This window comes from Hoplias malabaricus, chromosome 4 (assembly GCF_029633855.1).
Source record: "Hoplias malabaricus isolate fHopMal1 chromosome 4, fHopMal1.hap1, whole genome shotgun sequence".
Taxonomy (NCBI): domain Eukaryota; kingdom Metazoa; phylum Chordata; class Actinopteri; order Characiformes; family Erythrinidae; genus Hoplias; species Hoplias malabaricus.
Window position 1 is genome coordinate 66,773,491 of NC_089803.1, and position 24,084 is coordinate 66,797,574.

Below are 24,084 nucleotides of genomic sequence, written 5' to 3' on the forward strand. Positions count from 1 at the left end.
CACAGCGGTAAAAAAAAAAAAAAACAAGATTCCGAGATTAAAGTCGGAATAATTCTGAGAAAAAAAGTCGGAATAATTCTGAGAAAAAAAGTCGGAATAATTCTGAGAAAAAAAGTCGGAATAATTCTGAGAAAAAAAGTCAGAATAATTCTGAGAAAAAAAGTCAGAATAATTCTGAGAAAAAAAGTCGGAATAATTCTGAGAAAAAAAGTCAGAATTATTCGCTGCGTGTAATGGAGCAGACAGTGTAACTGTGGAACACAATGTGTTGCTTAAGTTATGCTATGGTATAGATTTCAGGAATAAACACTCTTCTCTTCCACATCAGGGCCACAGTGTGATTAGTGTTTAAATCCTGAATCGGTGCACGAACACAGGGCATGTAGTTTCACGAAACAATTAATGATCACGAAAATGATGGATACAGAACAAGTAGAACTCCGGCGCCCACGAAGCTCCATCGCGTTACTGCTCGGACTCGTACAAAAAACTAAAGCCTTATGCATGAATTATTTATTAAACGTATTCACACGACATGACGCAGCCCCTGACTGAGATGCATAAAGGCTTTAGTTTTTTGTACGAGTCAGAGCCGTAACACGATGGAGCCTCGTGGGCGCCAGAGTTCTACTCTGTTACACTGTGTCTGCTCCATTATAAGCAGCGAATTATTCTGACTTTTTTTCTCAGAATTATTCCGACTTTTTTTCTCAGAATTATTCCGACTTTTTTTCTCAGAATTATTCCGACTTTTTTTCTCAGAATTATTCCGACTTTAATCTCGGAATCTTTTTTTTTTTTTTTTTTTTACCGCTGTGGCCCTAAAACTCCGTCGTACGGACATGTCCTCTTTTTTAGACTTAAAAAAAATGTCCGGGCGGAATTTCACAAACGTCCGGGATTTTGTTTTTCTAGAACTTACCTAGAACTTCGAGAAGCGTTTCGTTCACAAACTAGTCCCGCCCTCCCCTACTCCGATTGGTTCGCTTGAGTGAAAAGGGGGCGTGGTGAAATAGCCTAAAATCTTCGGATTGGACGGTCTGACTGTAGAGCTACCGTTATTGGTCGATAACCTTCTCTTTAAACATTTAATTGGTCAGTCTGCACGTCAGTAGTCCTTGTTTACGTCAGGCAAAGCTCATGTACCTACCCTCATCTCGAGCAGCTATGCTGAAACGTAAATGTAAACTCTCGAGTGAATTAACAAAGAAATTCACGTTTTCCCATGTGTAGCAAATAAAGATGTAAAGGACCTAAAAGCACAGATAGGTCCAGCTAAGCATACAACAGCAGCGAGGAGCGAGAGCTCCACCCCCACAGCCTTCAGAGAAAATAAAGTTTTGTTGTTCTATTTTATTTTTATTTTATTTTATTTTTCTTGCAAGCATGTCTGTGTTGTGTTTTCTATTGCTAAAAGGTGTATTGTGCATATTTCTAGTCATCACCATGGCCGAGCGTTTCCACTACTGCTAAAACAACTCATTTTATACCAAGTTCATAATAGTTTACCGTTAATATGCACTAGCTGAAAAAAAGACATAAAATTGCCTCGAGCACCATTAAAGAAACACTAGGGATTTTTTAAATCTTGGGCTTCCCTTAGAGATGCAGAATTTGCATTTTTTTTTTAGCAATGTCCTAAGATCAAGAGGGAAGGAAAGGGTGGCATTTAGGGTGTGTTTTCTTAACACCCTCCAGAAGTTACATAGTGCAGTTTCTGCAATGCTGAGCCCGGAATAGCAACGACAGAGTCTCTGTTCTCCCTATTACAGATCAATGAATAATCACAGTTTTATTATTGTTTAATTATACGGTCAAATACTACAGAGTTAGTTTATGTGAAAACTTTTATTTTGAAATGATTCGCTGCGGGGCGCTGTTCTTCTCGAAGCTCCTGTTCATCATATGATTCCCGGAGAATGACGTAGCGGAGGACGCCATTAGGCCGCAGACAGGAGCGCGACAGAGGCGGAATACGGATCTGGGATTTGGGTGTGTTATTCTCCGCCGAGCTGGGGAACCTAATTCGCCGCTTTTCCCATTGCGCCTCACATCCATGTTAATATCTCATGTAACAACTGGTCTACGCTGAAACCGAGCTGAAGAAAGGCTTCTTCCTTCGCCATGGCGGCTGGCGGAGCAGCGGGCTCCAACAAAACCTACTCCTTCAAGGTTGTGTTGCTTGGGGAAGGATGCGTCGGCAAGACCTCGCTGCTGCTGCGGTACTGTGAGAACAAATTCAACGACAAACACATCACCACCCTTCAGGTACGGGCCTCTGTCCAACCGCTCTCTAACGTTAACCTGCCTCGGTGTCGAGGGCTTCGCTTGCCGTTCTCGGAGAGGGCCACAATATTAACCTAACAGTTACGGTTTTACACCTTTAGTCCTGTATTCATTACTGTTGTCAGCTCGGTTGGGTTCACTCTCTCTGTAACTTTACCACAGGATTGTCACAGTGGTCAGTAACGTGTGTGAGACTCGTAGACTCACAGCGGTGGATTTTACTGTGGAAGTCAAAACATAGCTGAAGTTTAACCTGTTTATCAAGTTCACACCTTCAACAGCAGCCCACAACACTTCCCCCTTAGAGCCGTTGTCCACCCACTCTTCTTCACAGCTGCCCCTTTCTGATGGGACAGTTCCTGAACTCAGAGTCCGGCGTTTAGCACTGAAGCAGTTTCTCTAGAGTTACTAAGTTTCGTTTTTTACTTCTTTCTGAAACCAGAACAGTTTCACTTTTCACACAGCTATCCATTGCTCCTTTTTTCCAAACTGTCAGGTATTGTGACAGCTTACACTTTTCCTCACGCCTCCTCAATTTTTATTTTGTCTTATTTATTTTTGAAGAAGAAGCATGGATTCAATGCCAAACGATAACATGTACGTGTGTATTGTTTGGTTTATATACTGAACGGTCACAGGATTAGGAACAGGGCTGTAAGAGTTTTTTTTAAAGCCCATAGTGTCACTGCTGTACTGAAAATATTCCAGAACCAGAGGACGAATAATACAAATTGTGCAGCAACAGATGAGCTACTGTCTCGAACTTTATATCTACAAAGTGGACCTCGAGCTGCACTGCTGTGTCTGATCCACACACCTCCACGTCAGTGTCATTGCAGCACTGAGAATGATCCACCTATCAAACCATACCAGCTCTGTGTGGGGGCCTAGCTTTTATTGAAGAACAGGCTAAATGGGAATGAGGAAGTATGCAGAGAAACAGGTGGACTACAGTCAGTAACTGTAGAAGTACAAAGTTCTTTTGTGTGGTCAGTGGAGCTGATGAAATGGATAATGAGTGTAGAAACAAGGTAGATGTTCCTAATCCAGTGATCGTTCAGTGTACTTGGAGATGAATTGTATTCCCATCATTGAGAATGAATAGATATAACACTAAGGTGATATAAGTAATAGTAGTCATCGTCATAATGTAATTGCTATTGTTGTTTATTAGTAGTAGCCATTACTTGTGATTATTATTATTATTTGTAGTATTGCTCAGTTCCTAAAGCAAGACAGAATGTCAGAGGAGGCGTAGCTGGAAATCATGGTGTGTTTGAGAGAGTACTAGCTAACAGATGTAATGCACAGTGACTAAATAAGTGAGAACATAAAAAAGAGACACATGAAACCTTATTTTGACAGAAGACGTATAGCACAACAGCAAAGCAGATGATCTCTACAGGCCTTTGGTTTTTAGAGCTCAGAGACACTAGTCCATCATTAAATGATAAGCACCATCTATGATCACCTTTGCTCACTCTCTGCCTGTTAGGATAGTGCCTTGGGGCAAATGTTATCATATGATATAGTGCTTAATGACATTTATCTCGATAAAGAAATCTGCAACTCAGTGTTTGGCATGTTCCCATTGTGATGTTGAAGTAATGACTGCAGACCTATATTTAAGAAAATATATTTTCATCGTCATGAAATATGGAGGTTTGTTATGTTAATGTTACTTGTTATGATGAGACAAATATCCTTTCTCTTCTCTTTAGGCATCATTCCTTACAAAGAAACTCAACATCACAGGAAAGAGAGTTAATCTGGCTATTTGGGTGAGTTTATTCTAATGTTTATGTTATGATTATTAAAAAATATCTATAGGAGTTGGTGTGTTCTCCCTGTGTCCGTGTGGGTTTCCTCCCACAGTCCAAAAACAAACGTTGGTAGGTGGATTGGCGACTCAAATGTGTTCGTAGGTGTGAGTGAATGTGTGTGTGTGTCTGTGTTGCCCTGGGCCCTGAATAGTTTTGTGTCACTGTAAACACACTGATGATATCTACATGTGTTACTGATGGTATCTTGTGTGTGTGATTTATTAGTGTTTTACAGTAATAGGTTTGTAGCCTTTATTTTTCCGTTATATATTTTGTTATTCTTTGTGTTTTCTCCATCTGAGAGAAAAGTAAAAACTGAAAACTTACTGAAATTTTCACCTAAGCAGTGCAGCAAGTCCCAGTTCTGTGATTGCTTCTATTCTGTTCTTAATTTGGTTTTAAAAATGGTAATAATAGCACAGCTGTTACACACTTGTATTGCTGCATTAACAAGTCAGAAATACAGTTTTTTTCTGTTGACTGGAAAGATCAGTTTATTTTTACAGGAGCATTTACTGCAAAATATTGTTATTATACCAAAATATTTGTGGATGTTATCGATGTTATGTGCATTGTGTATTCTACGTTCTGAAGTAGCTTTAGTATGTTTTACACTGGAAGTCATCCTGCTACATTTTTGTTTTTATTGCAGGACACAGCAGGCCAAGAGCGATTTCATGCTCTCGGTCCAATCTACTACAGAGACTCAAACGGAGCCATTCTGGTGTATGATATTACAGATGAAGATTCCTTCCAGAAAGTAAGGTTCCCCCTTATTTTTATACTAGCTTTTATTCTGCATATGGATTACATTATTCAGATGAATACACATTATTGCTTTTTTTTTCTTAGTGAAAAAATGTTAGCACAAATTCAGACCAAATTAAAGCACTGCAAAGATGGCACTGTTTTTGATACAGTACTGCGGAACAGGCCAACAATTAGTTACCATTTTAAGAACACACACATTTTGTCTCAGTTCTTGATACAAAGCACTGAAAAAAATACAAGGTTTGTAAAGCTCTGTAAAGCTAAATAAATGTTTATTAAAAGCTTGTCTGCTGGAAAACAGTGTATTTAAAATATAATACAAATTTAAAAAAATAAATATAATAATTTACATGTAGCTGGTATTATCAGTGCAGTGGGGAAAGCCTGAATAATTAATGTGCTGCCAATTGCTGTTCTCTGTTTCTGTGCTTGTTATGAAAAGAAATAATTATGAAAAGATCATGGATATTAATGTGCGCTGAAGTACAGTGAAGCCTTGACTTACGAGTGAATCAACTTACAAATTTTCAGAGATACGAGCCAGCGCATGGTCTAATTATGTATTTATTGATTGATTGCCTTTATGATGCAAGTCAAGAACTGAGTTACAAAGGAGCGAGCTTAGATCACCAGCTGCTATGTGGCCCAGCAAGTGGTCAGTTCATGTAGTTATCTTTCCATGCAGGCATCTGTGTAGTATTGCTGTTTTTTTGTAGCCTTAAATATGTAGTGAGTAAGTTAAATTAAGCGATAGAGCACGAAAAAAAAAAACTCTGCCAATCTCCTCCACCTCCGTCAGCGTTTTCGTCTGATCGTCAAGGTAAATAAACGTAATAGAATTACGTTAATAAATAGAAATGCGAATAAAAATAGAATAGACCTTTTATACATCGTTTGTTATTTATTAAGTACATTTTTCTTATTAAAAAAAAAACACGTTACTAAAAAAAGCTGTGTGGTTTTTCGGGGCCTGGAACAGATTAATTGCATTTCAAATCATTTTAATGGGGACATTTAATTTGATATAAACGAGCAAATTGAGTTACAAGCTCGGTCAAAGAACGAATTAAACTCGTAAGTCAAGGTTTTACTGTATGACTTACAAAATATAAAATTACATTTAAAAGTGGTGTTATTTTAATATATAATTAAATTATGGCATTTATCCCATGTTCAGCCTGTGTTCTATGTCAGTTGGTACTGTTATTGCAACAAACAGTTTATTTCCTGTTCTCTCATTAGTGTGTATTTTTGTCCCCCGTTCCCATTTTATGTTCAACAGGTGAAAAACTGGGTCAAAGAATTAAGGAAAATGTTGGGGAATGAAATATGTTTATGTATAGTAGGTAAGTCTTTCTGTATTTAAGCCAGTTGCATTTATGAAAAGTTAATGGGTTTGAATAATATTACTGTTGTGTCATTTAATAATGTTGAACATAATCAGTGTTGATTTTTTTTCTCACAAAAAAACAGAGGAGAACAAAGTTACAGTAATTTTTTTTTTTTTTTTAAACATTCTGTGAATAGGCTGTCGGTCTGTTCTTAGACACAGTCCCAGCTTGTATCGATGAGGTAGCAGTTTATATAACTTGTGTTGCACCCCTTTTAAGGTGTTCAGGAAGCCAGCAAATATCATAAATCTGTCATGACTCGAGCCATTGTTATAAGAACAGTCAAGTGGAAAAACATTCAAGCTTGTTGTCCATTGTGCAGCTCTTATAAAGGACCTCAGGAAAGGGGACCTAAAAGCCATGCGGTGACCCGACCTCTCAATTGTGATTTGTTACTAATCTTAAGAATAGAATGCAGAAACCAAACAAAGAAAAAGACAAATAAGTAAAATGAATCCCACATCAGTAAAGGAGCAGCTTTATTGAATTGTGCACTGTGTTGAAAGCATCTGAGCACTGCAACTGTTAGTCACATGACTTAAGCACTGATCATTGCAATACATCACACTACTCCCATCATGTGATGCACAGAAATGGCATACATATCTCTCTGTCTTCACTCCCTCGTAAACCATCTTGATCTTGTGCTATTTTTCACGTACCCGTAATGCACAGAATATCACACAGCCTTATGTGAACTGAAGGGTACTGGCTTATTAGGAGCCTTGAGAATGTTTTCACTGGTCGAACTTATTCATGACTTCAGACCCTTGCTTTAAGGTCATGTTTTCTACAGAATAAGTCTTGCTCAGATTTTATTACTTGCTCTTGACATCTGTGATGGTTTTATCTTGATATATGTTTCCCTATTTGGTCTTCAGAGACCTCCAGAGGTTTAACACTTCTGCTGTATTCCTGCTCCCAATATGACTGTGGTTTCTGGTCACATCCATTCTTGATTTCTTTTTTTTTTATTGCTTTATTTGTTCAATCACTTGAATGTTTATTTAATTGATAAAAAGTACATGTTCTACAATTATCGGGTCATCTGTTAACAGGTGACGTCACCGTGAGTGAGTGTAGTTGGAGCATCCAACAAAAGCTTAGTCTTTGCAAGCAAGAATGGTTTGTGATTCACCACTTTGTACAAACTGAGAATCCTTTCATGAGGTCTGGCACAAAGACGATGGGCAAGATTACAAAGAATTTGTGTTTCACTATCTGCATTTCATTAAATCAAGCCATAAAAACTGTCATTTAACAGTCCACTACTGCATCAGGAAATGCAACCTGTACCTTTGTTGCAGAAAGGGAGCCATAGATTAATTTTCTGCAGAAACATATGAGCTCTCTCGGCCTGTCCAGTGGTCAGTTTTAGTTGGCCCTACACTATGTACACAACAACGTAGAGGTGTAGTAGAATTACTTTTATAAATTTTTGAGGTGCACTATTTATTGAGTAGGGCATTGTTTGGGAGAGCATAGTTTACATAAGGAGCCAGGGAAAAAATAAACGCAAAGCCGTTTTTTTTTAACCCCTCAGTGTTCAGTCTTATTGTTCATCCCCAGCATCCACACCATGTCTAAGGAAGTCTCTCGCTGTGAATTTGCTGCTGTCTACGGTCTCTGTAGTATCGAGGAGAGTAATTAATGTTTCTATGCTACTTCGTAGCATATGTGTTTGACTACTGACCAATCATAGTGGTTGCAGTCTGCGTTGACACGACTCGTAGATACATTTTTGGAGAAGAGTGCTTCAGACTGCGACATAGGCTACAGCTTAGGTGTTAATTAGTGGTATCTTTGAGAAACACATGCTGCCTTCAGGACAACCTCTTGTCCCAGAAACTGTATGGTTTTGTAATGTGTGTGTGCTTGCCTGACCTGCATGCTGTCCAGTCCTGTGTCTGAAATGGCTCCCTATTATCTGTTCCCTTTATTATCCATAATTATAGAGAGCGGAATTGAGGGACGTGAATGATTTCGGACACTACCTCATGCTGTTATTTTTAAAACCAAACAATGCTGTGGATGATGGGTAAACTGCTATCTGCTAGTGTACATTTTATTTTTCTAATTGTCTGCTCTCCATAATTTTCCTTCTAGGTAATAAAATAGATCTGGAAAAAGAGAGACATGTATCTGTGGAAGAAGCTGAGAGGTAATGACTTGTTTTTACATATGTTTAAATTTTATATGTATGTCCAGAACTGTCTGGACTCTCTTTCCGCTTAGCTAATTTAGAACGAGACGTATTGGCCATAACGCCAGGTGCCAAACATGGCATCATATTTCACTTTGTACCCCTCTGCAGCTAGAGAGTTAAAAATCTTTCCTGCACTGGCCTATGGAGAAGTAAACTTGAATTTTCTGGTTTGGCATGAGGTAGAGTGGTGTTTAAATTCCCCTATCACTAAATCCCTTGTGGCTGTAAGCAATCAAATTCTCACTGCAAAGCTACAACATTTGTAGTTCTAAAATGAGTAGGGGCAGTTATTGCGACAGTGGTGTAAAAGCTCCAGTAGTTTATATACAGGGTGTCCTGGACTTACGACGTTGATCCGTTCCTATGTTGCTTCGTAAACCGATTTTCGGTGTAAGTCGGAACATGCGTACATACTGTACGTAAATAACATACTGTAAGCACTTATCCTATCCTAACACCTATCCTCCTCGGTCCCGAACCGCGTAACCGTGTATTCTTCCGCCGCGCACACCAAACACGAAGTTCACGTTACGATGTTTACACCGCAAAACCACTTACGTCGAAACAAGGCTTTATACAGTAAATGGGAGATGTGTCATAACCACGAAACATCGTAACTCGGGACTGACGTAACCCGAGGACCTCCTGTATGCCAGTATTGCATTGTGCACCTGCTTTATATTTAAAGTTTGTGTTTTGTGCCTGCCAAGAGAACACCCAGCCTTAAACACACTGTCCACACACATTCATACTTTGTATGTTTTATGATGAATGTGCTCTGAAGTGTCACAGAAAAAATTATTCACATTTTTGTTTGTGATATGTTCAGTGTTTAAAATATTGTTTGTATCACATTCTTAAGACATTCATTCTAATTTTCTAAATTATTGTACATCCTCTCTCTCTCTCTCCCTACAGCTATGCAGAATCAGTTGGGGCAAAACACTATCATTCATCAGCAAAATTAAACAAAGGAATTGAAGAAATGTTCCTTGACTTGTGTAAAAGTAAGCCACACCCCTCAAAGTAATAAAGTTCAATATACAAACCCCATTTCAAAAAAGTTAGTACAACTGTGCAAATCAACCCTGTATTTGTTTGAAAACTGTACAAAGTCAGTGTCAGTTAGAAAGTTTTAGAAACATTTAGAATTTGATACTACCAACACTTTCCAAAAACGTTGGGACAGGGGCATGTTTACCAATGTTGCTGGTTCACCTCTTTTAACAATGCACTGTAAGTGTTTTGGATAGTGTTGTACCGATACTGCCACTTAAACACGTAACGGTATCGTGTACAGAGAGCACCGATATCATAGGTGTGTTGGAAATGGCCCCCCAACTCACTATTCCCTACATGTAGTACACAGGGCCCTTTTCGGGACACACCCCATGAAGCAGATACTGATGCGCATGAATGCCGCTAGATGCATCAATTTAAAGTTGGGAAAACAGTGCGGTCTCTACACACTGCAGCGGAAGATGGAGATTAGTAGAATAGCACATAGTTGTGGCTACGTTCCACCTTAAATGGTTCAGTGCCAGTGTTTCGTCATTTAATTTGGAATGGAAAATTAGAATTTAGTAGCTCATCATGTTCTCCTACAGGTAATACTTATTATTTGGGGACATGTGCATCAAACACTATGTAATATGTTGTAGTTTTTCATAGTTTTACTGTTTAATCTGTCCTCAACTGTAGAGCTCCGCTGCACACGGCTGAGTTTATTTTCTGTTCTCTGTTCTCATTGGCTGTTGAAGGGTCTCGTTCATCCTAGAGTTGGTGGATAGTTTACACTAGACTGGGGAAATTCAGGTTGAGCAGCAGCAGTTCTTAGAAAATGTATTTAACTGTTGGACAGATTCTCATAACAGTGTAAAAAGCTGTTCAGACATGCTAGACGATGCCCTCCTATTGTACTTGTTACTGCATTGTGGAAACTTTAACATTTTTTAATGTGCAGTTAATAAAGTAAAAAATGTTGTTTATTCAAGCTTATATCTTTATTAGCGATACAGAACACTGTTTTAACAAAATAAATCTGTAAATATAGCAATATAAATATCTGGATTTATAGGCATCTGTCTAGTAGTTAAGATAGATAAAGTTGGTATCCGTACTCGGTATCGGCAGATATTTGAACATGGAATATCGGTATCGGAAGGGAAATGTGGTATCGGTGCATCCCTAGTTTTGGAACTGACCAGACCAACCGCTGTAGTTTTGAAAGTGGAATGTTTTCTCATTCTTGCTTGTAGGATTTCAGCTGCTCAGCATCTCAGGGACTTCATTCATTTTTTCCCCCTTTCATAATACATCAGTTGTTTTTTAGTCTTTTAGCATTACCTAAAATTAACTATTTTTTCCTCTCTCAAAAAACTAATTTTCTGTTTCTACATTTGAACTACAGTCTTTGACTTTTTAAAATTAAATATTAGGGTTTAATTTTTGCACCTCATTGCCCTTGCATTTTATTATCATTTTGCACAGAACCTCAAATTTTCTGGAAATGGGGTTTGTACGTTAAAGTCTGCGTACACCAAATGTATTTATTCAGCAGATTTTATCAGCCTAAGAGTATATTTTAATCTCTACACACTCCTTACTTGAACTCTAATTCCCATGTGGTGTGTTTTGTAGGAATGATGGAGACAGCTCAGGTGGAGGAGAAGTCAAAGGGGAACGGGGCAAGTAATGCAAGCACAGGGCGAAGAGGCGTTCAGATCATTGACGATGAGCCCCAGGCTGCTACAGCTGCAGGAGGTTGCTGTTCATCAGGCTAGGACATTTCTCTCTCTTTCTCTTTCTCTTGCCCTTTCCCTTTCTCTCGGTCTCTTTCTCTCCAAAAAAGACTGCCACTTCTCATCCTCCACTGGTTGTTTGGTGAGGACACTCACGTTAACATGTATGTTTCAAAGCGATTCATCCATTTGAAAAGCTGAAAGCTCCAAAAGCTGATAGACCCTTTCTGTTTCTCCTGACCTTGGCTGTCTGATGCCAAACGCCAAAGGCAACCCCCTGTTCTAGACACACACACACACACACACACACACATGCACACGCACTCTAACAGCACACTGTCCTTACAATCTGACTTTACAGCCTTTTATTTTCTTTTGCAAGGATGTTGTACATGATGGGTTGATTTCTGTGAAAACATTGTTTTCTTTTAGTTAAAAGATGATTATTTAATAACTTAAACATATACAAGGAATCTGAAGTCCTCTGTACTTGTGGTAATTAGTGAGATATCTTTTGTCTTTGTTTTCCTTTAAGAAAAAAAAAAAAAACTTCTTAATGTTTCCCTTTTGACTCATCACTAATCAGAACTTTTATTAAACTTACTCTCTTCTTGTATTTTGAATTTATGTACAACAAACGAGAAAAATGAAAAATGTACTATACATACTGAATATTTTATCTGCTTTTACAATTTTTGGGAAAATCATAAATACCGCCACTTGCAAAAGTATTCAGACCCCAATTGAGTTTTCTAAGTGTTTAACAGGTTCTACATTTCTTTGGTCGTTTGTTTTCTTAAATTAACGTTAAGCTCACATTGTCAGATTGCAAGAAAAACAAGCAGTAGTATATACTTTAAAACTACCTGAAATGTGCTGATTGCAAAATCATTCTTAGCTTCATGTTAATGTAGGACAAAGGAACAGCTAGTTTTTTAAAACTAGCACTTTTTTGCACATTGATTGGATGTGGTATGTGGTGTTTTTATTACTTTCCCCAGATTCTGTGCAACAGTTATTGGTTATGAAGGCGGTTTTAATTATTATTATTATTTTGCATTAAAGGAAAATTCTGATGTTATTTTGTGTATCTTTTTTTATTATTATTAAAATTGACAGCACTTGGGTCTGAGTACTTATGCAGCCAATGTTTTTCAGCATGTCATGATGCTTGAAGTACAGCATATTTCATTAAGGTTTTTTAATAGAAATACAGGTAAGGGATGTTGCTTTGCAGCAGTCTTGAGTTTTGGCTAAAAATGTCCAGCAACTATTAAAGCTGCTTTGTGAAATACCCACCATGTGTTTTGCATGCAGGTGTTGCATTTGTTGATTAAAATAATTGTTTTATTTGAAAATACAACATTTCAATGATTTCCAGGGATTTGAATATTTGTCCAAGGGTAATTAGAAAATTGTAAATAATTGTATTATTTTACTGGGAAGCACTTTTCTTTCGGGGGGGGGGACAAGACTTGTTTTACCTGTTGTTGCAGAGGAGGGTGAAGAATGACAAAATGCGCAAGTAAGAATGTTTGGAAAAGCAAACTGCAACTGCATAATGTTTTATGTGAAAATCTGAAGTGACCGGCAGAGGAAATCAAAAAATTGGTCTCGCACCCGTGAACCTGTTGCCATTTCATTGTTGTTTGTCCTTCCTTGGTCAACTTTTGGTAGATTCCAACCCCTGTGTACCAGGGACTCCCAAAAAGTCCAGCCATTTTGGACCCAAAATGCAACAAAATTGAGGACTGAGTGTTCGTTTGTTGCCGTATTTATATTCCACTTGACGGGTAATATTTTATGCAGGTGATAGGTTTCATTCATTTGACCTCTCTGTGGTTTTAGCCTAGTGGCTGATTGGTAAATCTATGTATAAAGGTTATTAAATCAGTTCCTGTACAGACAAGGAACGGCAGATAATTAAGGACATGTTCAGCAGCACTTTAGGGTATTTGCAGGGTACTACAGTGAAATCTCTGTACTGAAGTCCATAGTCCAAAGGGGAATAGATGTCTGCCATTGAGCAGTTATATTTCTGCTCATACAAAAGCACTGTGATAAACTGAAAACCTCACCAAATTCATGGATACTACCACATAGAGCTCAGCTGGTAATGGGCAATTCAGCAAGCGCCATATAAATGTTACAAACTACAGTCCAGGCCTGGTTTTGTGGCTGCTCTGTTAGAGCATAGATCATGGTCTTTAGACAGTTCGCCTTGTGGCAGGGTGAATCAAGCATTTCAAAAGTGGGGGTGTAAATATTCCTTCTCTTCCCATACTACCATTACCCACGCATTTCAACCTCTTAATACTTGTGAACAACTATTAACTGATTATACACAGGTTTATAAAATCCACAGTCATCATCAGGAAAGAACATAAACATCAGTTCAGTCTGCCCAAAATACTGCAGTGTTAAATGCATGAACATTTTCACTGACTTTTTCAGCAGGCTTGCTTTACTTAGGGTGACCAGACGTTCTCTTTCACTCTGACATGTCCTCTTTTTTAGACTTAAAAAAAAAACTTGGATAAAAAAGATTAAAAAAAACTTCTTAGATAAAAAAAGTATCCCGGCGGAATTTCACAAACGTCCGCCATTTTGTTTTTCTAGAGTTTACATAGAACTTTCGAGAAGTTTCGTTCACAAACTAGTCCCGCCCTACTCCGATTGGTTCGCTTGAGTGAGAAGGGGGCGTGGTAAAGTAGCCTAAAATCTCCTGATTGGACGGTCTGACTGTAGAGCTACCGTTATTGGTCGATAACCTCTGTAAACATTTAATTGGTCAGTCTGCACGTCAGTAGTCATTATCAGGTTCTCTGCTGCATAATACTATTTCAACTAGTGCATCCTCTTCAGTTCGGTTAATTAAAGGTTGTAACATGCATTCAGTTAAGGTTTTTCTTTATTTTTTGTCTTGAAATGACACTCGCCGTCGGGAAACACACTACACCTTCTCGTGTGCATAGGGTTGCCATGTTTCTGAAATCAAAATAAGGAACGCAGAGGCAAGGGTACCAGTATTATGCACTTATAAATCCTTTTCGACGGTAGTCAATCCGATAAAACTGTTTTTTTGTTTGTCAGGCATTTATTAAGCCAATTGTATTTGTACAAAACGCAGACCATGTGACACAGATTGGGATGTATTCATTTGTGAACAGGAAAACATATTTGTGACTTGTGTTTAACATTAACATGTAGATTAAAATTTATGCATTTGTAAAGCATTTTAAGACTAATCTCGCTCCATATGTGTTGGGTTAAATATCACCCCTTTAAAACAACTGGACGCTGATGATACAAAATGGAAGGTCCATCCGTCTGAAAATTGCAGTCTATACAAAATAATGAATACTTTAGACATGAACCATAGGTTGTAGTGTAATAAATATTGTGTAAGTCCCAACAGATTAACCCTTTCACTGCCCCAGCCATGTACCTCTGTCCTGGGGTTAAAGGGAATGAGCACTGGGTGAATTCAGGAAGTTTGCGTCATAAGTGATTTTTGGCAGTGGCCCCATTTTTTTTTTTTCACAATATCAGTAGCGCAGTAGGAAAATGTTAATTGTGACCGACAGGGGGAGCAGTTGTAACAGTTTGTAAAGTGTCTGCAGATACCTTTTTTATGTTTTCAAAACGCTTATTTCTCTTAAACTTTATATGTTCTCATAAATGTATAATTATGTTTAAAACGTTCAGTTTAGGCTTATAGTTATTTGTATTTTTCTACAATTTGTAGTAAAAATTTTAGATAATCTTGTGTAAAAAAAAAAAAAGTAAATAAAAAGCAACAAAAACAGGCAGAAATTCAAGCCACATTTTGCCTCATGGCTCCGGAAAAGAGGAAGAACCAGGGGCCACATGTTTCTGTGGTAAAAAAAAAAAGGTCATAAATCATAGGTGGTACTTGGGAGGTTTTGTTTTGATAATGGGGTGGTACTTGGTCTAAAAAGTTTGAGAACCACTGGTCTATAACATAACACAACCAGGCCACCCTTATACATACAGTACTCACCAGAATAATCACAGTTTTAAAGATATTGGAGCAGAAAGCAGGCAGCGTTTAGACAAAAAAAATCATTTCATAAAAAATTCCCCCCACCCCACACACACCCCCTTTCGTTTCAGAAACAGCCAGAGATTCACAGAACAGAAACTTAACACACACAGCCTAACTGTGAAATACCGCCCACATTTTAAACACTGTGGTACATTACCATTATAATGCACAAACATACCTTTGAATGGGTACTTTGTGATAGAGAGCCGCAGTGGAAAAGAACATGTCAAAGAAAAGAGAGAGAAAATCTTGTTTTTAAGAAATACTACAAATTTTAGTTAAATAAAGCTAATGTGAAACTTAGCTTTTTTATGAGAAAAATGTAATGATTTTATAATAATAATAATAACCAAGGACCTACACAACTATCATAAAAGTGTAAGTGGTTCAAACAAAGAACTGTGTCTGTTGATTCACACCTGTTACTCAATGGTCAGGACCAGCACAGAGCAGGTATTATCTGAGTAGTGAACAGTTTTGGTTGAGGTGCTACTCTCAATCCAGCAGTGACAGGTTTTTAAAAACTCAAGCAGCATTGTTGTGTCTGATCCACATCTGCCAGCACAATGCAGTTTAATACCTCTGTTGATGCACACTTCATCAGAAATGTTACCTGGTGTGTGTCAGGTCATTTGAATGATAGACACACACTGTTCTAGAGGCCTTGTCTGCTGCCTCTGTACTGGTTCTGGTGGCTTTGCTCCGTCCTATTGTAGCCACAGCTGACAGAAAATTGATGTGAGAATCTCTCTACGTAAAATACCCATAATTCAGCACAAATAATTTATCAATTCAGTGAGCTCAGTGAGGTTGGATGGAGAGTGTTTGTGAACAGCAGTCTTCAGCTCTTTCCACAGATTCTCGATTGGATTCAGGTCTGGACTTTGGACCTGGCAGTTCCAACACCTGGATATGTTAATTTGGGAGCCATTCCATTGTAGATTTGGATCATTGTCTTGTTGGAAGATAAATCTCCGTCCCAGTCTCAGGTCTCTTACAGACTCCACCAGGTTTTCTTTCGGAATGGTCCTGTATTTGGCCCCATACATCTTCCCATCAATTTTGACCATCTTCCCTGTCCCTGCTGACGAAAAGCAGGCCCAAACCATGATGCTGTCACCACCATGTTTGACAGTGGGGACGGTGTGTTCAGGGTGATGAGCTGTGGTGCTTTTACGCCAAAAATATCGTGTTGTATTGTGGCCAAACTGTTCAATTTCATCTGAGAAAGAGCACCTTCTTCCACGTTTGGTGTGTCTCACAGGTGGCTTGTGGCAAACTTTAAACGAGACTTTTTATGGATGTCTTTGAGAAATGGCTTTCTTCTTGCCACTCTTCCATAAAGGCCAGATTTGTGCAGTGTACGACTGATTGTTGTCCCATGGACAGACTCTCCCACCTCAGCTGTAGATCTCTGCAGTTCATCCAGAGTGATCATGGGCCTCTTGGCTGCATCTCTGATCAGTCTTCTCCTTGTTCGAGATGAAAGTTTAGAGGGACGGCCAGGTCTTGGTAGATTTGCAGTGGTCTGATACTCCTTCCGTTTCAATACAATTGCTTGCACAGTGCTCTTTGGGATGTTTAAAGCTTGGGAAATCTTTTTGTATCCAAATCCTTCTTTAAACTTCTCCACAACAGTATCTCAGACCTGCCTGGTGTGTTCCTTGGTCTTCATGATGCTCTCTGCACTTTGAACAGAACCCTGAGACAATCACAGAGCAGGTGCATTTATACGGAGACTTGATTACACACAGGTGGATTCTATTTATCATCATCAGTCATTTGGGACAACACTGGATCGTTCAGAGATCCTCATTGAACTTCTGGAGTGAGTTTGCTGCACTGAAAGTAAAGGGGCCGAATAATATTTCACGCCCCACTTTTCAGTTTTTTGTTAAAAAAGTTTGACACATCCAATAAATTTCATTCCACTTCATGATTGTGTCCCACTTCTTGATTCTTCACAAAAAATTAAAATTTTATATCTTTATGTTTGAAGCCTGAAATGTGGCAAAAGGTTGAAAAGTTCAAGGGGGCCAAATACTTTCGCAAGGCACTGTCATGTACACTTTTGCTGTTACCCTTACATCAGGTCTCAGATTACTCCCCAGGTCCCAGACGTTCTCAGGATTGTTCTGTCAGCTCATTTAATAAATTAGGCCTCACGTATCTTCTCTTACCTTCTACGCTCTCACTTCTCCTTGCTATTTCCCCATCTCATCTTGGAGACAGGGCTGGCTACAGCAGTTCACGTCACCCTTCTCCAAACAGGATGCATGTATGATATTTTAATTATACTTCTCTAAATCTTACTTACAGCAAAGCACTTTCGCTCCTCGAAAGGCGAACAAAGGTCATGTATCCAAGCACAGCATGTTCTGTATCATAATCACTACACAGTTAGTTTACATTTTCCCACACACTATTAAGGAAAATAGTACTACAATCCTCCAGTTTTCACCAGGTGGTGGATGAGGACTCCAGAATCTAAAGAGAAGCCCAGGAAGGGGCAAAGTGCCAAATAATTGTTTCCAACTATTTAAAAATACTTTACATATTTGATAGTGAGGGGCATTTCTCATTTTAAACGCTGCACTGAAAAATTGTCTTGGCTGCAACTTTTTTCAGAGAAGAAAAACAAAACAAAACAAAACAAAAAAAACCCAACAAACTTGTCCTACATTTAGGTTTCTGTGGTGAATTCTTAAGAAGTTCCCAGCGTGACTGACTGGAACTTAAACCAAAACCTGTGCAAAAGCTGAGGTTGTGGCTGTGAGCAGCTTGCTTTTTTAAAATATAAAAACCTCATTGTTTCAAAAGCACTTTTGAATTTTTCATCTACAATGAACTAAAACCTAGGTACAGAGAAAGGGGTCTTTTGCAGATTGCACAGTAAAACAGACATTTTATCCCCTACTGAGTCAATAATTGTGGCACTGAGCTTGAATTTTTATTTATTAAATTTCTTGTGTTATGACATGCAGTCAGTTATTTTTTTTTTCTTTAAAAAAAAAACCCACTTCAGTGCTGACAAATAGTTAAGTGCTATTTGTAACTCAGAGACAACATCTAGTAACAAATCAGGTACGTTTAAGCAGCTGAAATGACTAAAGCTGTGCTGGATGTGTTCCATCAACTTAAAGGAACTGGTCCATTTCACATCATGTGGTCTTCAGCTGTCTTTATGCTAGACTCATTGTAACATTAAAGAGAGAAGCAAAGTAGACAATACATCAGTAGAAAAACATTGAAAAAAAAAACAAAAAATAACAATAACCCAAACCTCTACACATTATTTTTGCATAGAAAAAATTTTACTCAAAAAAACAAACAATCCCTTTTTATGCCAGTATAAACATGTAAAAAATATATATATTATTTCAAAACCTTAGAAGCGTCTATGAATTCAGCAGTTTGTTTACATGACCTAACATAAGCAAACAATGCTTAAAATAATCATAGGCAATATCAAAAAAGACAAGTGCAAGTTACGGATGATCTTCAGTGAACATCCAGCAAAGCTCTTTGGGATAAATGTTTAAGTAAATGTGAAAATGACAGCCTGAGGCCAAGTGCTTTTACTAGGCAGTCTGGATTAGCTCTGAGTATTTTGGTGGATGAGGACTCAGACTGAAGACCGCTGGAGGGCTGACAGTGGGAGAGGTGATGCGGAGAATCATTGCAAGTGACATCACAGTTCCCAAGATCTAGAGAGAGAGAGAGAGAGAGAGAGAGAGAGAGAGATTTAATTAAACACAGTTATATTAAATTACATACACACACCCCTTATTATCAGGGACATGAACTACAAGGACCCTTGTACATGATTTACACGATTACACTTCCCATTATTTTTCACATTAAATTTAAAATTCTGAATATTCCATTGTTATCTTGAATCTTCTTTTACAGCTGGGGGAGTGAGAATTAAATTCAGCTACCAACACACTTTCATATTCGCCCTGACTGGAAATGAGAACCGGGTCTGTGACCACTGGAAGTAAAACCTCAAGTACCACAGACAATAAGATTTTATTGTTAAACAAAACACGTATTGTGCCCGGTCTTAAACTACAGCAATTACCAGTGAAAATATTATTCATCAGCACAGAAGATTAACCCTAATTGAGAAATAATTACTGGGAAACGTGTTTTGAATAATATAAAAGTACTGATTAATTAATGCAATTATAAAACTTTATTTAAATTGCATTGTGTTCCTAAAAATAAACTTGAAGTACTAAGTCATTTCCTGGTTATTTAAAATACCTTCTAGAGTTAAGCTTATATGATTTTGGTTTACAAAGTTAATTTCTAAAAATGTAAATGAAAACTAATTGCAAAATGTGAAAATAATGTGAATCCTTCATTTAACATTATAAAGAAAACATTTTAAAATGTGGAAACTGGGAAAGTGTTTTTTGAAAATAGGCCCATTTTAAAAGCTGGATGGGTTGGGACAGGGAAATATTTACCACTGTGTATCACCTCTTAATTTAACAACACATTATTAATGTTTGTAAAAGGAGGAGACAGAATGCTGTAGTTTTGAAACTGATGTTTCAAATGTTCTGCCATTCTTGCTTCTTATAGGCTTTCGGCTGTCTGTTTAAAATCTCAGGGTCTCTTATGGTTTTTGAACTCATAACATGTTTTCGATCAATTTAAACACAAAAAAGCTTTTAATAAATTATATATAATATCAGCACAATGGAATAACAGTTATTTTAGCAGTGTCTATATTTAAAAATATAATTACAGCAATCAACTTAAAATGCTAGTACTTCCTTGAATTTTTGGGAGTGAGATAAATGTGTAGTGAGCAAATTAAGAGATTCTAATTGCCAAAACATCAAAACAGCATAGATATTATAATATTGTGAAAACAGTAATATATGTGTAGTTTGGGTGTTTTATCAATTAGGATCTTATAATTTGCTGAGTATATTTTCCCAGAAGAGCTTAGCATTGGACAAAAAAGCTATTATGGAGAAAATACTCTCTACAGTGCAGCTCGTTGCTCCAACACGGAAACATGAGCGCTCTCTCAAAGTTGTTGCACTTTCATGGTTTCAAGTCCTAAATGATAGTATCAAAATTAGTTTAAGGTGTACTTACAGCTAAAGCTGCGAAGCCAAAGAGCAAACCCAAGGTGACGGCAAAAATCATGTCCAAGTATTCCATAAATATGAAGCCGCATGGCTACAGTTACGAGAGAAAATACAATTAATGAAATGTATAAAACTAATATAATCATAATCACAAAATCTTAATAAAATGATGAGACACTTCACCTGGGTGTAGACCATTCTTGGTTTCAGATATTCCTGCAGGAGGTAAAATGAATATTGTGAGAGACCTTTGAAATTACGCTATACACAGAAATATATTTAGTAAGTGAACCACAAACGTGAATTAGTATGTACCCCCAGGTAGCCGTAGGTGGTTATTTCCTGGCACTCATCAACCTCAGTACTTTGACAGTTGCATGAATCAGGAACATTACTTCCCCAGTCCTGGTAGCCTTTAAACAGCCCACAACACTTAATCTGGTAAAAACAGAAGTAATTCATTACGATGATTGTGAGAGCAGGTGTGTATATAATCCTTAGCAAAACAGAAACAAATGAAAAATAACACACTGCACTGAACAGTGCATTCTGAAGCTGTGAGATCGATAAATAGATGTATGATGTACCTGCTCCTGAACAAAATCCATAGTTTTCTTGAAATCTGAACTGGTATGATCCAAAGGTGGCAGCTTTTCCAACTCCTGCCTGGTCACTGACATCACCTGATTGAAATCAATCAGTTAAATAAAACAAATGCAGTTATTATCTGTCCATTCTAGAACTAAGCAAAGCCATGACCACGCTTGCAATCACTTGCACACAACACTGCATCATGATTTAGTTGTTTAAACAATGCTATCCAGAGCATTTGGTGGTGGTTTTGAATAGTTGTGATTGTGCTGGGGTATAACAAAGCTGGGTTCCTCAGTTTAGACACATAGCTTAAAGGTAATACCTATTATTTTGGCAAGCTGCAGTTCTCTCTGGTTTGTTTATGTTCAGAAGCTCGGCATCTTAAGGTGGAACGACTGCTGTTTTTACATGGCTTAAGTCTTCAGTCAGTATTTTACCACAGAAACTTATTTGTAACTCAAGTTGCTTAGTTTTGTATAACTTTCAGTGTGTGTTTACTTTCATGCAGTTAGCGTCTACTGGAATTAGAGTGGGTTCCTACCTACATAATCTGAAGTCGCCAAAAAAAAGTCAATATTAACATATGGAACAGAAATAATGCAATATCCTCATCACTTTTCAAATAATTTTCAACGTTTGGTGGGTTCTGTTTTTTTCTTTATTAATTGTCTAATGACAGTAGGTTTTCATAAACATACTAGACTCGCTTCCAGACCCCAAACACACTGGAGAGCTAACAAATGGTAAGGAAACATCTTGTGAATTTTATTTAAAAAAACGTTTGTGATTAAAATTGTGAACGTCACCTTTATGCCTGAGATCAAATCAAAAAGAATAATAGCTGTGGGAATTGGTTTGTGCTCAATTATCGGTTTGTGGCCTTAAATAATTAAGCTAACTGACCCAAGTAGCAGACACATTTGTGCATAATCTGTGCCACTTCTGGCACTTACATCTAGTTATGGCACTAGCAAGTGTTGTATGGGCCACCTGTCGATTTGGCGAGGGTGGTGCTCAGGCTGAGGTGAGGCAGCCAGACACATTCAAAACCAAATGTGGGCTATAGAACTGCAGATCTGGGTCACATTTTGGCCAAACATTCATTGCTATCTGAGGAGAAATATTGCTTTGTTGTACACCCAACTTGTTTGTATCACCACAGTTAACATTACATTTCTCATAGGCCTTTTTCAGACCAAACTGCTCTGAATGGCTGTGTTTATAATTCAAATATTTAATTCTTGTGAAATGGGAAATAAATCCATAGGGCAAGGGCTAGTTTGTTTACTCCGTGAAGGAGCTGAAAGTAGCAGCTATGTCAGTTCACAGAACAGGAAAAAGGGTCAAATACCTCATCACGATTTATAGCCATCGGAATAGCTATTCGCAGGAGAATAATGGAACCAGCACACATTAGGACAAAAAACTGAGAGAGAGAGAGAGAGAGAGATGGGAAAAAAGTAGGGTCAACATAAACAAAACGCCATTTTCTCCCAGAAAAAAAAAATGCATCTAGCAAAACGTCACCACAGCGATTTTCACGTTTTACCTATTTTTCAGGGACTTTCTTGTTTTACACTTTGTGTGTATGTGTTACATATTAAATACATGTGTTTTAAAAATGGTTAAAAGTAGTTTAGGAGTATACTTTTCCCCCCAACTGTTGGCATCTCAATACTTTATTTCCAGTCTTCGTTTTGTAAAGTGGACACAAAGGCCGGAAAACCAAAAGGAACAGTTCAAGCCCGTTCCAGGTGACGGTTAGGAATGTAGCACACACCAATATCGCAGCGTTGAGCCCCATTAAAACACCGCAAGAGAAATTCTTTCACAACAGCGACAGCCCTAGTTTCACTTTTACCTCAGCTAAGGGCCGTGTTGCGCAGATAACAAACTTACCGCGATCAGGACATTCTTGTTTTCTTTATGAGCGCCGTAAGCTCCCAAAACTGCAACGATGAATGTGACGGAACCGAAAATGACCAAGACGATGACTCCTGTAAATTTGTGCGAATCCTGGTGAAGAAGACGACGTATAAAAACAAACATCAACATTTAGATTAAAATATGGGAAGCAATAAATTCGCAAGACAAATTTAAATAAAATCCATTATTCCTAATCCACTTTTTTTGGATGTTTCATATGGCCCTTACCTGGTCATCGTACGGCTGGAGATGTCCCACAATGGCCAGGCCCAATATCACCAGCCCAAATATCTAAAAAAAAAAAACGTTTATAAAGAACAAAAACAGTCGTTAAATTCAGTGCTTCAAGTGTTACTCTTCAGTGTAAAGCAGCCACGCCTTCAGCGTTTGCATAAAATAACTGACATTCCAGTTTAAATTGCGACCATTTTCACAGTTGAATATTTAAAGCACAAACATTGGATAAAGCCGTAAGTCTTACCGCGAAAAGGATGTTAAAGAAAACGAAGGTTTTCTTAAAGCACGGGTTTAAGCTCGCCATTGTCGCTGCTGCTCCTTTCCTCTCAGAAGTCTCCCACAGAATGATGCCGGGGGGGGGCACTAAATTCTTCGGCAAACAGGGGGCGGAACTGGGACGGGCTTCCAGTAAGAAGTAGCAAATAATACATTTAAAATGCAGACGTAGTTTAGAGGAAATGTTGGCCCAGCACACGAGGATAGTTCATGTATATCAGAAAATTTTTAATGTTGCTCAATAGAAGCAGAGCTTCACCGTTTGGAAACGTACGGAAACACCTAGAACCTCCCTGTTTCAAAAAAGAAGAAGAAAACAAAACAAAACAAAACACCACAGCCCTTTACTGAAGCTACCCATACAAAACAAGTACTGTGTACTTAAGTTAAAGTTAAATGTAGTAAAGTGATTTGATTTATTTCAGCTTTATTATTTCCAACACAACTGCAGGGCCTTGTGATTGAAGTTTCAATGCCTGCTTTGCGTCACTGTGTGTATTTTCTTATCAGTATCTGTGTTTGTTTCCTCTATCCGCTACAGTTTCCACCCACAGAGCGAACACATGGGTTGGTGTGTGAACTAGATACGCAGTAAGTGTCCACAAATGTGAAAGTGTGAGTCTGTGATGCCGTGTGTCACCATGTGTACCTTC

General features: G+C 38.1%; 2 protein-coding genes across 2 annotated transcripts; one reads left to right on the plus strand and one right to left on the minus strand.

Moving 5' to 3' along the window:
• Window positions 1-1,914: 1,914 nt before the first annotated feature.
• Window positions 1,915-12,553, plus strand: rab21 (RAB21, member RAS oncogene family). Its single transcript, XM_066668282.1, has 7 exons — window positions 1,915-2,268; window positions 4,008-4,067; window positions 4,762-4,869; window positions 6,163-6,226; window positions 8,378-8,432; window positions 9,396-9,484; window positions 11,118-12,553. Exons 1-7 carry the CDS (start codon window positions 2,125-2,127, stop codon window positions 11,258-11,260), a joined length of 663 nt encoding a protein of 220 aa, XP_066524379.1. The 5' UTR covers window positions 1,915-2,124; the 3' UTR covers window positions 11,261-12,553.
• Window positions 12,554-18,662: 6,109 nt separating this feature from the next.
• LOC136695717 (tetraspanin-8-like) lies at window positions 18,663-23,555 on the minus strand. The gene is made up of 9 exons (XM_066669964.1): window positions 23,400-23,555; window positions 23,147-23,209; window positions 22,892-23,008; window positions 22,344-22,418; window positions 20,986-21,081; window positions 20,714-20,836; window positions 20,582-20,614; window positions 20,406-20,489; window positions 18,663-18,994 (listed from the first exon to the last, which is right to left on the minus strand). The coding sequence occupies exons 1-9, from the start codon at window positions 23,457-23,459 to the stop codon at window positions 18,869-18,871; spliced, it is 777 nt and encodes a 258-aa protein (XP_066526061.1). The 5' UTR covers window positions 23,460-23,555; the 3' UTR covers window positions 18,663-18,868.
• Between the last annotated feature and the right edge of the window lie 529 nt (window positions 23,556-24,084).

Coding starts and splice junctions, on each gene's coding strand:
- rab21 (XM_066668282.1), top strand. CDS start 2,125: ATGGCGGCTGGCGGAGCAGCGGGCTCCAACAAAACCTACTCCTTCAAG. Junction 4,068..4,761: donor GAGTTAATCTGGCTATTTGG/GTGAGTTTATTC, acceptor TTTTTATTGCAG/GACACAGCAGGCCAAGAGCG. Junction 4,870..6,162: donor ATGAAGATTCCTTCCAGAAA/GTAAGGTTCCCC, acceptor TATGTTCAACAG/GTGAAAAACTGGGTCAAAGA.
- LOC136695717 (XM_066669964.1), bottom strand. CDS start 23,459: ATGGCGAGCTTAAACCCGTGCTTTAAGAAAACCTTCGTTTTCTTTAAC. Junction 23,210..23,399: donor TCTTTAACATCCTTTTCGCG/GTAAGACTTACG, acceptor TTTTTTTTTTAG/ATATTTGGGCTGGTGATATT. Junction 18,995..20,405: donor TTGGCTTCGCAGCTTTAGCT/GTAAGTACACCT, acceptor CTCTCTCTCTAG/ATCTTGGGAACTGTGATGTC.